Source organism: Gilbertella persicaria, assembly GCF_025201335.1.
Source record: "Gilbertella persicaria strain CBS 190.32 chromosome Unknown B0P05scaffold_9, whole genome shotgun sequence".
Classification (NCBI taxonomy): Eukaryota; Fungi; Mucoromycota; class Mucoromycetes; order Mucorales; family Choanephoraceae; genus Gilbertella; species Gilbertella persicaria.
This window is the reverse complement of record NW_026251970.1, coordinates 79,609-95,547: the sequence shown is the minus strand read 5'-3', so window position 1 is coordinate 95,547 and position 15,939 is coordinate 79,609. Positions and strand designations below refer to the sequence as shown.

General features: G+C 36.9%; 2 protein-coding genes across 2 annotated transcripts; one reads left to right on the top strand and one right to left on the bottom strand.

Annotated features, from left to right (window-relative positions):
- Nucleotides 1-19: 19 nt before the first annotated feature.
- B0P05DRAFT_577930 (uncharacterized protein) lies at nucleotides 20-2,565 on the bottom strand (the record flags this gene model as incomplete). The annotated part of the gene is made up of 5 exons (XM_051581819.1): nucleotides 20-355; nucleotides 410-580; nucleotides 626-1,523; nucleotides 1,568-2,246; nucleotides 2,403-2,565. The coding sequence occupies 5 exons, from the start codon at nucleotides 2,563-2,565 to the stop codon at nucleotides 20-22; spliced, it is 2,247 nt and encodes a 748-aa protein (XP_051437217.1).
- An 802-nt stretch (nucleotides 2,566-3,367) lies between these two features.
- Nucleotides 3,368-11,800, top strand: B0P05DRAFT_584843 (uncharacterized protein; the record flags this gene model as incomplete). Its single annotated transcript, XM_051582393.1, has 16 exons — nucleotides 3,368-4,300; nucleotides 4,349-4,411; nucleotides 4,460-5,017; nucleotides 5,067-6,548; nucleotides 6,625-6,855; nucleotides 6,905-6,955; nucleotides 7,005-7,232; nucleotides 7,276-7,353; nucleotides 7,406-7,439; nucleotides 7,485-8,837; nucleotides 8,898-9,205; nucleotides 9,254-9,473; nucleotides 9,531-9,796; nucleotides 9,850-10,510; nucleotides 10,558-11,491; nucleotides 11,539-11,800. 16 exons carry the CDS (start codon nucleotides 3,368-3,370, stop codon nucleotides 11,798-11,800), a joined length of 7,662 nt encoding a protein of 2,553 aa, XP_051437216.1.
- Between the last annotated feature and the right edge of the window lie 4,139 nt (nucleotides 11,801-15,939).

Here is a 15,939-nt window from a genome sequence, read left to right as displayed (position 1 = left end):
TATAAATAAGTTAAATGTTTCACCAAATCTGGCATTTATCGGTTGGATTCATAGCCTGACTTCCTGCTTTACATTGAAAAGCTTGAGCGAATTCGGGGCTATTTTGAACTGCACCATTAACTCTTGCCCTAGCAGGTGAATGAACATCGCTACGAACTCTTTGGACAGCCATTTCGGGACGCATATTAGTGCACCATACTCGACCAAAATTGATAAAGAAAAGTTGTTCAGGTGACAATTGTTTAAGTTCAGGTAAAGCCAAATTGTTTTGTGGATTTTCCTGAAGAGATTTACGCATTGCCATCAAAGCAGCATGAACACCACCATTGTCGGCCAAGTTTTCTCCTAAAGTCATCTTTTATAGAAAAGTAAGATGTCTGGATAAAACATTTGAATGGTTTCCTCTTACCTTTCCGTTTACGTTATACTCTGTATTACCTGGACCTTGAACTGTAAACTTGTTGTATTGATTGACGAAACATTGGCTCTTTGATTCAAATGCTTCAGAAGTGGCGTTTGTCCACCAGGTATTCAAGCGGCCATTGCCATCATAAAGACGGCCCGAGTTATCAAAAGCATGCTGGTTCAAAGTGTTAGTACGACAGTTGCGCAAAGAAGAACTCACTGTTATTTCATGCCCAATAACAACACCAATACCACCATAATTAAGATATTCGGGAAGATCAGAGTGATAAAAGGGATTTTGCAATATACCAGCAGGGACAACAATCTCATTAAACGTAGGTGTATAATATGCATTCACTTCATGAGGATCCATGTACCATTCAGCCTTATCAACTTCTTGGCTAACTTTGCTCCATTCAAGTCTAGTCTGCCAAACGCGAGCAGACTTCCTGTTGCCAAAGTAATCACCGGTGTTAACACTGACCCCAGCATAATAAGAGCCCAAAGATTCAGGAGAGCGAACATCAGGAGCAATAGTACTATAGGCTTCCTTATGCTTAATTTTCTGAACTTTATCTACAGCTTGAGCGCGAGTCTCATCATCTAGCCAAGTGATTTCACCCAATCTTTCAGACCAAGACTTCTGAATGTTTCCCATAAAGTTAGCTACTTGCTTACGTTGAGGTTCGCCCCCAAAGTTCTTCATGACAAAATAGCGGCCTAAAAGTTGACCGAATGCTCTGCTTGTAGCACCAACGCAAGTACGTGCGCGGGATGGAGGAGCAGTTGTTCCACTAGCAATCTTGCTATTCATTTCGCGATAAAGTTCACGTGTAGTTTCATCAACAAGATCGATGTTCGACATAATAGTCCTGATAACAAGGAACTCTCTTAAGGACTCAGTAGTAGCACCATCTCCACGAGTAGAGCTGTTTGAAAGCCAATCAGTCAGCCTTTGCATAAATTTTGGAGCGGTAACAATAACATGTTCAGGTAATGAAGTCTCTTCTGAAGTAAAGCTGCTGAAAAACTTTAGCCAATCCACAATAGGATAGTTTTGATGGAGTTGTGCTATAGACATGAGGTTATACAATTCAATGGGGTTTTGAAGTTCATCACTACAACATAATCAATACAAATAAGCATTTCAAACATGTCTTACTTGGGTACAGTGAGTTCGGCAAGTTGAGACTCAAATTCAATAAAACGATCCACCATATCTTTAACATCTTCAGGGCTTAGTAATTGCAACTTATTTTCAGCCATCTTTTCACGGCGTAAGACGTCAATAGGACTATTACCAGTAGGATTTCCTAAGATAGCACCTAGAATCGAAACAAGACCTTCGCGATAGTTAGTAATTATTTCTGGCTGGCTGTAGTATTCGCGGGATGGAAGACCAAGTCCAGGTTGGTACAAACTAATCGAATTTTTATCAGGAGATTGGTCATCGGGTCCTACACCAGTACCGAAAAGAGCATCCGTGCCTTCAGAGCCCAAATAAATTAGCGTCTCAGTAAGTTGTTGAACATTGTCCAAAGAGAATCGGGTGTCAGGCAAATCAGTTGAATAACCGAGTTTAGCAAGTAATTGTGCAATTTGTGGATACATTGGAGTAGGCCCTAAGCTATTGATCGCATCTTCATTCATGCAAGATTGATAAAAGTCCTTGATCTTGTCAAAATTTTCACGGTCTTTTAGGGCTTGGGCGTCATTCAATAAGTCAGAGCTGTTAGTGCTGTTTGCTTTGATATCTTGAACATAACTATCATAAGTGCTAGAGAGAATTTGACTCAAATCATCTAAATTAGCATTTCTCAAAACCGCAAAGGTTCCAATAGCTAAAAAAGATTATCAGCATAGTGAGGAATAAACTATGTTTCTCTTCGAACCTGGGTCAGAATCAGGAATTGGGTTTGATTTCATCCAGCCACCACCTATGCGATAAAAGAAAAGTCAATCAAGATGCCACACCTTCTTTCATTAATATTTTTTACATGTGTATTGATAGAAATCGCTGCAAGGATCCGCATTTAAATCCAAATCATGCAAAATGGAAGACGCAGTATCACGACAAACCTGTGTAGTACAGGTTTCAGATCTGGCTAAAAGTTGGGTAGAATGAGTACTAAGCGAGTTCGGTAAAATGGCACCAATCATAAAAAAAAGGTAAATATCTTGATGCTTATACAAACCTCAACCTTATATATCTTACTCAAGTTTTATTTGAGAAGCAAACAAATGGAAAATATAATGTATTCCCGCGCGTTAATAGCTTGGACTTTTTTTTTGTGTAGCATGTCAGTGCTTTAATTGAATTTGACAGTTGAATTTAAAATGACAAATAGAAAGTATAGATTCCCTTAACATTCTAGAAAACAAAGTCAACTTTTTTTTTTTTTTTTTTTTTTTTTTTTTTTCACTAGCATATTTTTGTTTTTTCTTTTTCTTTCTTACTTTATGGCGCATTTTTTATTTATCTATGAGCAGTGATACTAAACTTATACTCAGTCTAGTGAATAGAATAGCTGTTAGGGTAACAAGACCATCTTTCGTTGATATGCTATTAACTATCCTGCATAGCTTCCTGTCAATAGCAACTCACCAATAGACACTTTTGAAAGTGATATATTAATACAACAAACGTAAATATGCTTTTGACAGCCAAATTTATCAAGGTGCTAACGCTCTCTCTTTGTACTTTTTTTCGCGACTACCTTTATAACTTGACGTCAGTGGTACGTGGATATGCAATTTTCTAAAAAGAAAAAAAAAGAGCACTAATAATTGTTCAGTTAATACTTTAATTGAATTATCAAAATTCAGAATATCAGCGATTACATCAAGTATCTTAACAACTCTTGAAAACACCTCAAAGGTGTGAAAAATTAATTATTTGTATTCAACTAAACGTATACAGGCTTCTTTCTCAAAAACAGATGAAATAATCCCAAACGATGTTATGCAGTCACAACTTTTCTTGCTTCGTACTCTGTCAGCATGTATGCAGCATCATTGGAAATACTGTCAAGACTTGGATAGCTCAACACAGCAGCAGCAATATAGTTATAGTAACGGTTCATCGTCACCTAGGCGACCAGCTCTAAATCGATTCAATGCAACACCTCGTGAATCCTGGGCAGCTCCAGAAGACTTGCCTTTTGCTACTATTGATCCGCCCCCTCTTGACGATAGTCTTGCTAAGCATATTGTTCATGTCATGTCACGATTCATATATCAAATTGGTGTTTTAGACGAACGAGAGCATGGATTAATAGCAAATCATCCAGCAAGTGCGATATCCGTAGATTCATGTGTCGCTTCGACTGGACAATCTTTACTAACAAACATTATGGTCGATATTTTCAAGGTTGCAAGCAAGATTGTTGCTTATGTCAGTGCCAGTAACTGGCCTGTCATTTTCGCTAAAATCAAAAGCCGAATTCTCTATCTAACAACGACTACAGAAGAGGCGCCTGAAATAATGGATATTATGCTTTTGGAGTGTTCTTCCCTAAACCGCAAAAGATTGAGCATGGTTCTCACAGGTAATGTTATTTGCAATGTACAACACCACTTGCTAAATTTGGCCGCGCTAGAATTATGCAGCTCTGCGTTACATCTCAAAAAACCAGCCCAATTATTTATTGCAGTTATGCTCAGGAGAGCAATATGGAACTGGATCGAAAATTATACTGCAGAATTTGCTTTGCTTTGTCATCACCAACATCGAATTGATGGATCTCCCGAGATTTTGTTTGATATTTTCAACTCCTTGGCGGATACGACAGTGCGGAAGGCTGTTTTTTGGCCTGTTCAAACAATGCTACTTGTGCTTTGTCCTGACATTATGCTTTCAACATCATTAGCTAGTGGTCGAGTAAACAATAAGAAGGTAATTCAGCATGGTTTGTATTTGCGCACCCTTTTAATATGTCGATAGAGTGCTTTTTTCAGCTCACTAAGAAAAGCAATGAAAGGCGAAAAAATGGGAGAATTAGCAGCTGTATGTTACGCAGATTTGATTAGAGCATCAACTTACGCATCAAAAGAGGACGCATACGAAATTCGTCAGGTTGTTCCTGATGCGGAAAATGAAATCATTGAAAAGCTGTTCGACTCAAGTCGTGTTGTTGACAACGAACCTCTTTCTAATAGCTTGGGTGTCTCTATTGACCAAAGATGCTTAAGAGCAGACTGCGTTGTTGCAATTTTTCGATCGGATATTGAGAAAACCATCAATTCATTGATTCCTACATGTTTTAGTAGTAGAGCACCAACCATTTTCAAGCTAAGCGTTGTTAAAGCTGCTGTAGCTATTGCATTAGAAGAAAATCGACTACCATGGATACCTTCTATTTCTACTTTATATGTGCCACTTTGCGAACGTATTCGAATGCTATTCTTGGAGTTCTATAATCGTGATATCAAAGAAAAACTGGATTATTCTAATTCACAGTCTTCCGCATCCTCAAGAAAGACCTTAATGAGCAACCCTGAAAAGCGTACTCTCCAAAGCAAAAGAGACGTTAGATCTACTGCCAGTGAACGTCATGAATTAATTTTAGATGTTTTAAAACTATACAAAACAGATCCCCAGTTGGCTGTTCTTGTAAGTGTACAATTTCTTAAAAAAAGATTGGCTTCTGATATTTTAACAGGGCAATAACGAAAATAATTTTGAGCAAAATGCAGCTGTAATGGTGGCAATAACAAACTGTTTAAAAGATTGTAGCTCATCGGTAAGAAGTGCAGCAGCAGACTGTCTTTATAAGCTACATACGCCTGAATACATTATGCTATGGGGAGCACCCAACAAATACATGGAGAGCTTTTGGAAAATTTCATCACAAATTTTGTTTACAATGGCGAAGCAACTTTTAGATAACAGAGAACGGGATCATGGTCTTCGTGCGTCATTAGATCTCTTAAAACGCTTACTTGTCTCTCGAAACGACTTTTTAGAGCGACACCGTGATCTGACAATGTATGGTATTTACACCCGAGAAAGACTGCAAGCTTCAATTGGCCTTGAAGTAGCACTTCTAGTCTCATTATGCTCCTCTGATGTCGACATATGTACACTGGCTCTTGATTGCTTTAAGTTACTTTGTACAGAGGTGCATTTGACAGAAAGACTTGACGACCTTCAGCCTTCATCAATCACCATTGTCTACAATATGAATTGTTATCTTGAACTAACAAAACAAACAGGTGTCGTTGCTGGAAGAAAATCACAACAGCGCCACATTCGTCGAGTTTTACGTAGAATTAACCACAGCTCACCTGGTATGCTGGCAGCATGGGAAGAGGCATGGAAAAGATGGAAATTTATGACACCTATCATTGCTCGTTCATCAGAAGACAACACAAGGGAAGATATTGTCTATGAAATCAATCGAAAAGGCGGTGGGTTTACATGGCATGATAAACTTCGAAGTAACACATCACTTTCTTCACGACATATGACACCGCCTAGTGTAAATTCCGCACGTGTGGATATAATTGATGATGAAAGATCTTCTGAATGGCGAAACTACGCTGGATTTCTTGCTGCTTTAGGTGGTGTATGTTTAATGGCAAGCAATACCCCCGAATCATTATCGCCTACCTCACTTCATTCTAAATCAACTGAATTTTCTTCACACAACAAGCATGTAATGCAGCCTACGGAAGCATCGTCTATGATTGACAAATTTATTATGGAAATGGTTGAACTGTTGGCTTGCGACAACCTAATTGTACGCGAATGGGTCAGAGAGATACTAGGCGCAGATCTATCTCCAACTCTTTGTCATATCATGTTTTATCATTTGGAAAATACATTATCAAAGTGTTTTGGATCAGATATTAGCAATGGTCCAACCTGCAGTCCTCGATATACTCTTTTTGTAGAGCAAGCAATTTTGGTTCTTAAGCAAGTGCTAGATAGGCTTGAGCACAAGACAGAGAATCTTTTTACAGTTGATTTTAGTGTATTAATCAACCAATATGCGCTCTACTTGAACAAACTAGAATTGAATCAAACGTCACTCAAAATCAAAATCAAAATGTGTCAATTAGTAGAAGTTTTGATGAGCAAAAAGGAGAGCATTATATTAAGGCAAGAATTCAAGCTAAGAAACAAATTGCTTGAGATCATCGTAGAATGGACAAGTGATTTTTCTTTGGCATGTATTTGCATAACAATTATTCAATGCATATTAACAAACAAAATAGAAACCCGATACTGCTGTTCAATCGTCCAGCTTTGATGTTTCACAAATAGAGAAGCTACAGAATGACCTCGATACAGCTTGTTTGAAAACAATTGTTGTCTTGCTTCATCATTTACCGCTTCAGCCTTCAGAACCAGTCGTAGAATCTGACGCATTGGCTGTCAGAAGTAAAATCTTTTACAAATACTTTACTTATTTCCTTAAACTGCTCAATAGATGTCGTATTTCAGAGGTAAGCTGAATGTAAAAACGCAATACATTTAATGACAAGTTGTTTATAGGCCGAGTCCGACTTTTCACAGACACACAGTTTTGATTCCCAGTTTATAAATGTAAGAGTGATAATACTTTGAAATACACTAATGCATTTTCTGCTGTTAGACGCCTGGATTGGCATCTTTGAAGAACTACACCATATTAGCATTATCGAATCTTTTAGGTGCCAATGTTGATGCAGGTCTGAAGTACTCATTTTCAATGGGATATCACGAGGATAATCGAACACGATCCGCCTTCATGGAAGTCTTGACAAACATCTTAAATCAAGGTACTGAATTTGAAACTTTGGCAGATACAGTCATGACAGACAGATATGAAAAGCTAATTGATGTAAGTTATCTTCTTGGAAAAGCTATAACTAATTGATGTCTAGATGCTTGTCCAAAACGAACTCATTTTACTCTCTTTGTGTGATATCTGTCCTTCATCAGATATTGATCATGCTGCAACTGTATTACTATCATGTTTCGCTTCAAGGAACAAAGTCATGCCGCTTCTAAAAGCTGTTATTCAGCTGGAAGTTCAAAAAACTGGCTAGTATATATGATATGCTAAATATACGATTCTAATATTTGCTTATAGAAAACGAAGCAGACCTGTTCAGAAAAACCAGTATAGCAACTCGTCTTCTTTCTTTGTATACCAAGCAAAGTGGGGCTGAATATATAAGATCAGTTCTACTTCCTGTATTTCAAAAACTCTCTGAACGCTCTCGCGAAGCAAAATTTTTTGAGCTGGATCCGTCTAAAATTGGTCCTGAAGAAGATATCAACAAGAATCGAAACAATGTGACTGAGGCTACTGAAATGTTTCTCAACGCTATATGTAGCTCCTTGAACAAAACTCCACGATCATTTCGAGAGATATGTAACTTTATTCTTACATCTGTTGTTGCAAAATTTCCAGAAGCCAAATACACAGCTGTTGGTTCGTTCATATTCTTACGTTTCTTCTGCCCTGCTATCGTGTCTCCTGATACAGAAGGACTGGTAAAAAATACAGCATTTATTTCACGAGAAATGCGTCGGGGACTTCTTATTTCAACCAAAGTAATTCAAAACCTTGCAAACAATGTTCTTTTCGGTGCCAAAGAAACTTACATGATTGTACTCAATGATTTCCTTACGACAAATATTTATAAGGTTGCTAATTTCTTAAGAGAAATTTCAAAAGTTCCTGCCGATTCTATAACGGAAGAACTAGTAGAGATTCCTCAATTAGACGACAAAACTTACGTAATGCTGCATCGAGTATTGTATAATAACATGAACACCGGACGTATTGCAGGATCTATTACCCAGCAAATCCACCAATTCAAAGACGAAGATTTGATAAGTGCGTCGAAACGAGACTTTGACAAGTTTTCTACTTTACTTGCTCAATTAGGTAGACCTCCCGAAGTGACCCAGAGAGACTCGACTGTTTCTAAAAGCTATGTTTACACTGCATCAAATCAACTCTATGCTGATTTTATGCGACGTAATAGTCATCGCAACGTAGAGTCAATCGTTTCAAAAAACATATTCTATGAAGGCGGTGTTTCTAAAGCTGGTCGACCTGTATTCTACTTAATTATGCGCCGAATCATAGCAGATAGTATTGATTTCGAATTGCTAGTTTATCATGCTCTTCAGACTCTAGAGCGTGCTTCTAATCGTCAATATGAGCTATTCATTGATATAACTCGGTTTGGTCGCAACAACGAAATTCCCGTTCAATGGGTCAACCAAATATTACAGTTGATGGGCGAAGACAAGCTGGAAAATGTTGCTGTATGCCACATGTACAATCCAGATACTTATCTCAGAACTTACGCGAAGAAGCTCTCAAGACCAATACCTCACAAGTTCACTAAACGAGTTATTTTTGCAGTTACCCTAGCTGAAGTACATGAAAATATATCTCCTTCAGAAGTGAAACTTCCCAAATCTACAAGTAAGAGAACAGTACACATTTTTTTCTTTAATGTGATTACTCATCTTAATATCTCTCTAGCTTCTCTAGAAACTGATCCAAACGCTGCATTCTTTCCTGTCAACAAAGTATTGAAATACAGTACACAACTTCCTGTCACTCTTAAAATCAGTGCCGAATTTATTCAAGTAATGTCTGCTCGAAAACAAGAAATCTACTATGGACTTAACACTGTAGTTAATGACATATATCACATGTCAGAGATAGAAGATATCACATCAATCCAAAACGATCGAACTCCTGATCAGTCGTATGAATTCAGCTATAGGTGCACTCGTGAAAATGCAGTACTTGTTTTCAATTCACCAAAAAGAGACGCCCTTGTCAATGTTTGTATGCTTTTAATTAAAGAACAAACGATACTAACTTCACATAAGACGATTCGTCATAGTAAACGCTGTTATGAGATGACTCGACCTACAAACATTACAGAGCGAACGATTCAACCTAGTGACGTTCCTGGAAGACTTTTAAATATGGCATTACTGAATCTGGGTAGCGACGATCCTAACTTGCGGTTATCATCTTATAATCTATTGTACGCGCTGAGTCGAGTTTTTAATTTTGATGTTGGAAAGCAACTTATGAACGCAAAAGGTATGCTTGCAATTAGCTGAATTATGCCTATTCAATCTAACCCTTCTTTTTGGATAGATTTATGTCTTCCTTCCAATAGTACTGAGTTCATTGTAAATATCAGTGAAAGAATAGCCGTGAAAGAGCCATTTCTTACCCTTGAATTCTTGAATGAATGTATTGTGGGATATGGAAAGTCAGAACAAAGCTCACGTTACTTATGTCTACTTTACATGATTCCATGGCTTCCAAACCTATCTCTTTATTGCGGCAAATTTTCTCCAGATATTCAAAAGACTAAAGAATTATTGCGACTCTTGATCGATCTTACATTAACAGGAGATGTATATAAAAATTGATCATAAGGAGACATAGCTTATTCTTATTTTTCTTGTAGATGTCGAAGTTGATTCAAGCTAAAATCTGGAAGACACTTGCCAAAGTTGATGACGTTCTCAATTTGATTATTGAAACATTTATTCAGGTATCAAACGAATACGGGCTTGGCTCTGCACAAGCTGAAGCTTTGGCTGATACTCTTGTCACGTTATCCAATATCACTGTTCGATCAAAGCTCATTTCTTACTTGCGTAATGTAATTCATCGCTCTTCCTTTAAACCAACAAAGTCGCTTACTGAGCATCCCTCATGGCCTGAAATTGCGATTCTTATACGGTTTGAGCTAATGCTATCGTTTAATAACCGAGGTCCAGTCAAGACGATTATACCAGAAATACTTCACGTTGTTTCTCTTGTCGCAGGCGTAGGATGTACCATAGTTCGTGCTTCTGTTCATGGTATTGTTGTAAATATGATACAATCAATTTGTACAACATTACCTCTCTCTGCAGCAAACATCAAGAAGCTTCAATTGATAATGACAGAACTATCAGAATCAAAGTGTCGCCTACTCTTCGGTCTCAATAGATCCAACACAAATGCATTTACAATAAGTTCGGAAACTTTGAATGATATAACTGAGCCTATACCTCTCATGTCGTTAGAGAATATAGTCAGTAAGTTATCAGAAGTCATAAATTATGCAGCTCCTACATCAGGTAAAAAAAAAAAGAGCATAATCGCCTTTATCTAACTCTGCCTGTAGATATTGCCAATTTCTGGAGAGCACGATGGATGAGTTTAGTCGCAAGTACAGCTTTCCAATTCAATCCTGCTGTACAGCCCCGAGCTTTCGTCGTCCTTGGCTATTTAGGAAGAGAGGAAATTGACGATGACCTACTCTATCAAATTTTGGTTGCTTTGCGTGGCGCACTTGCTATATTCAACGAATCCGATACATATCTTGTGACAAGTATTATGATGTGTTTGAAAAATGTTGTTGGTAGCCTACCTGGCGATTCTCGTTATCTTTTGCAATTATTTTGGGTAGCTGTCGCATTAGTTGAACTAAACACAGGTTCTATGTTTACTATGGCTGTTGAGCTCTTACAGTCTGTCCTTCGGGCAATTGATTCCAATGGCTTCTTTACAGGCGACTCAATGACTGACGTACTGCTAGCAGTACGGGAACCTATAGCTGATGTTGCTCGTCAACTAGACACCTTGTGTGGTGTGAACTTCGATAGCCACTTTTCTTTTGCTGTTGCAGGTGTTCTTATGAAGGGATTTCGTTATAGCGATGTCAAAGATGCAGTATATCATGGTCTCTTGACTTTTATGGATATTGAGCGAAAGCAAACTATTCGAGACAAATTATATGAAGGAAACAGCATAATTGATGCATCAACTTTGGGATATGTAGCTGAAATGCTCCCTATTGCAGCAAAAAATGAATCCGTTGACGAATTGTTGCGAATGGCTGGACTTACAGAAACAGATGCTGATAGTCACGCACTCAATGGAAAAGCATACACCGGAATAATTGATAAACTGGAGATTACGGACAATAGCACGGCTTTGCTTCTGATTTCGTTACTTGCCACAATGTTGAATGCAGCAGACAATGAATTAGAGAGACTTTTTATCTATGGTCTTCTATCAGAAGCTGCAGTAACATTGCCAGAGGTGTTTTATTATGTGTAAGTCTATTACTTCAAATGGCAAAGCGAAACTCATAAACCTCTAGATATGATTCTCTGCTACCTAAAATGAATCAAATTGTTATAAGTAGCCAGACCCAATCGATTTTGGAATCTGTTGAATCCATCCTAATAACAGTATGTTCGGATCCCGTCTTCACTGATACAAAAAATAGACCTTCATTGGGAATATTATTAGATAGATTGGGGTTCTCTGCATTAGGCGATTCCACTTTTGGTGCTAATTCCAAATTCAACCTACAACGTGCAAAGCTTGCTAGTGAATTAATAGAGCGAATCATATCTTAAACAATTACTTTTTATCTGATTTTAATTGTCAAATTGTATTTATAAAAAAAAAAGTTACCACATATCATAAGCAAAAACGCTTTGATATTGAAATTCATTTGTAGCGGAATGCTCTCTAGCATTATTTTATGAATGTCTTGATTGTCTAAGGTTATAATTGCTTTGTTTTCTTGTTTTATTTCCTTCAAATACGCCTAGAAATTCAGGAGTTGTTGAGCCTCTCCTTCAGTTTTTTCTTCAATGTGTTGCAGGAAGAACTTCTTGAATTGCAGGAAGAACTGCTTGAATTGCAGCGTGTTTTAGGCGGTATTTCTCTTTGACTTGGATAGCATTACGAGCCAATTATATTCTAAAAAAATCCGGTTGGTCAAAAAAACATGATCGAAAAGACATTGGACTAAGCTTTTTTTTTTTTTTTGTAGATGGGCTATCGACAAAAGTCAGCTCAGCGTCGTCTTCCCAATTGTTGCAGACAGCTGAAAGTGGCAGAGCCATGCAAAAGGTTGCTAACAATGATATTTAGGCTTCGTTTTTTGGTTTACATAGTTTTGTTAATACATCCATTGTTTCAAGGATCGATCCAAAGATACCATCCTTGCTTAAGGATGTTTTGTATCTAGAATTAAGAAAGAGCATAATGGATTCTGGGCTTGAATTGTTGGTTTCCGCTTGAAGGACGTATATCATCATATCATATAGGTACTTTGGAATTTATTTGTACTGCTTATAGTTAAGTAGAGAATCAATGTATTTCATCTGTAGAGATCCTTGTTGAGCAAACACGTTTAGCAGTTCCAGACCCCCTTTATCCTTAGACAATATAAGACATCTTTCCTAACTTGCAATTTTTTTCTCATCGGCTATATATTGGTAGATACTTGGGTTCAAAGTTGAAAATATAGCTTTTGGTGGTGGTTTCAGTCTGATTACATACAATAGTTCTGCAAGTATGATTGTGCTGGCTACATTTGCCCTACCGTACATCGAGATGTTTCTCGTTTTGAAAAGGGCCACTTGAGTTCTGATTCTTCCGGTCATTTCAGTTACAAAATATCACTCTGTTGTTTTGTTACATATATTGGATAGCCCAGGTATTTGATGTAGTCAGGAATGCTATAGTCATACCATTCCATACGTTGTTGGATGTATGGCTTTAATCTCACTCCAAAGAATCCATTCATTTTGCCTCCATGAAGTAGAAAGACCAGAAACTTCTCATAGTCTATCTTGGTGTTTGAGGCTTGACTGTATGTCTCGAAGCACTCTTCTATTTGCATGTATTCCAATTTGGATTTGACAAACATGATGATATCATCTGCATAAGTTATAATCTTGACAGATGGTGGTGAAGTGAGTTGAACTGTTCTTTGATCTGCTGATTTGGTAGCTTGAATTGAGCATCCAGACATGATATTATCGTCGATAATTGATAGCAGGAATGACTCTATGGTAAAGCTGAAGAGTATTTGTGATATAGAGTCTTCTTGTCTTAGTTCTCTTCGTTGTTTCACTGGATTGGATGGAAACCCATTCATGATGATGGAAATTTCATTGTCAAAGAAAAGATTCTGTATGCATCTAACAAATTCATTAGGAAAGCTAAACTTCAATAGTACTTGTGTAAGATAGTGTGGGTGAACTCTTTCATAAGCCTTGTTATTATCAAGCATCACTCCAACATATCCTTTAAATTCTTTGTTATTTCCTGCTCTGGTCATTTTAGCATTATCGATCATAATTCCAAGTGCTAAACCTTGGTTTCTAATAAAGCGCCCGGGCATAAATCCAGCTTGAAATTTGGTGATAAGCCAACTGAAAATCTCTATCATCCTTGTGTTCATTAGCCTAGTGAATACTTTACAGTCTGTGTTTATTAGTGTAATTGGTCTCCAGTTTCCTAAGTCTGATGAGCTCCCCCTTTTTTTTTTGTAGCAATACAACGCACGCTTGCTACTATAATCTTGAAAACCTTCCTGGTTTGATAGCATTATTGTAAATTTGCGTTATGATATCTCGAAAGCTCGGTTGGTGGACAATGATATTGAGTATCTCATATGGTATGCCATCTAACCCTAAACTACTTTTATGTGGACTTTTTTGTGTACATAGTATGATGTCTTCATAATGAACTTCTTCAATCAAACTGCCACTCTTATCTTTAGACACGATCTTGTTGATTTGGTTCAACATAGATTCTAAAATGTTTATGCTAATTCTCCCATTCTTCCATCTTTAGATACTTTGACTTCCTCTAGATTTAAAGCATTATTAGAGCTGATTATTCAGCAATGTTGTGTCCGGATTTCTTGGTGATAGTTAAACTTGAATTCCATGTTGTTTATGGTTTCCTCAAGGGTGAGAGATGGTATATTGGTTTCTTGACGTATAAGCGCACTCAATTTCTTGCTCTTCAGTAAAGCAATAGAATCATCTATGGTTTGTTGGTTAGTGTTCATGTGTAGGCTTCTGCAGTTGACAGGACCTATCTTAATGTGCAAGTGTTTGCATGGTTTTTTTTTTCTTTTTGATTTAATCTACTTTTAAAATTAAAGACACTAAAGCGTAAACGATGGAAGAAATCTTTTATTGGATGCAGAAATCTTTCATCAAAAATGGAAGAAAAATGCAACCGGTTACGCTATGGTGATAGTTACTTTACTTGGAAGTAGCAGCCAGACTAGTTAGATAGTAATTGACTGGATCAGTCGGGTTGCCTTTCTTATGAATTGGGATTACTTGTGCGATTCGTCGACAGTGAGGCGTGTATAGCCAAAATCAACAAAGATCAAAAATATAAAAAATAATGAGACTACTGAAATTTGTGATATGCATACAAAAAGTAGAACTAGAGCCATAAAAGGATTGTAGCAATAGTCGTATATGTTAGAAACATCTCATGAATGTAATGGATTTACAAAAACTATTTAAGCTCTGCTAGTATTTATGCCGACTTGCAAGTATGCCATTTGTGTACTCAAAAAAATATTTTTGAGAAAATAAATCAAAATTATTTTCTGCAATGACAAAAAAAAAAGTAAAAAATTCTTAATTTTTTGTTTTAAATTAATAAAAAAAAGCTTGTTTTTCAATTTTTCTGTTTTAAATTAATAAAAAAAGCTTGTTTTTCAATTTTTCTGTTTTAAATTAATGAACGAGTCTACCAGATGTTGATTTTGCTTTTTTAGTTTAAACAGATATTACTACTTGGTAGACTCGTTCATTAATTTAGAACAGAAAAATTGAAAAACAAGCTTTTTCTAAAATTTTAAGCAGAAAAATTAGAAACTTTTTACTTTTTTTATTAATTTAAAACAGAAAATTAAGAATTTTTTACTTTTTTTTTTTGTCATTGCAGAAAATAATTTTGATTTATTTTAAAGTAGTGGTTTCTATTTTTTTCTCAAAAATATTTTTTTGAGTACACAAATGGCATATTTGTAATTTCGGCATAACTGTTAATATTTTTATTGATTTCGAAAATTCTTCTTTTTTGTAAGTCTATTGCACTGATCACAAAGGCCTGAGATCTAAGAGCCTTTGCATAATTTTCCCATCGATCTAGCTATCTTTCTCGTAGAGTTATCGCAATCTTTAGAAAGTGGCTCTGAACACCAAAATTTATGCTCGGGCCAGAAAAATAGAATAAGAAAGGTATGGTTCAGCATCTAAACTTATTCAGCCAGCGCATGATACTTTTCTCCAAGTTATTAGTTTCTATTTTTTATTTGAAATCGGGCTCACGAGTCAGCTATACCCTTTCTTTGAATAAATTTTAGCATACTCTAATCAAGCAAGCGGCAGCTAAAGATCCTATTTGGAAAGCAGCTGTCAGACATCAACAGCGCCTTTACATCCCAAATGACAACTCCAACAATCTGAGCTTTGTCTTGAACACTTTTTCTTGTCAATTTTTGACCAGGTTCCCTGATGCAGCAAAGTGATTACGACAGCCATAGTAAGCATAGAAATCGTAGTACCCGTAGTAGCCATGGCAATCATACACCACAGCGTCAGCGGTTGGATTTTCCTCCATCACTTATGCTGTAGTGCTAACTCTACGAGAAAGATAGCTAGATCGATGGGAAAATTATGCAAAGGCTCTTAGATCTCAGGCCTTTGTGATCAGTGCAATAGACTTA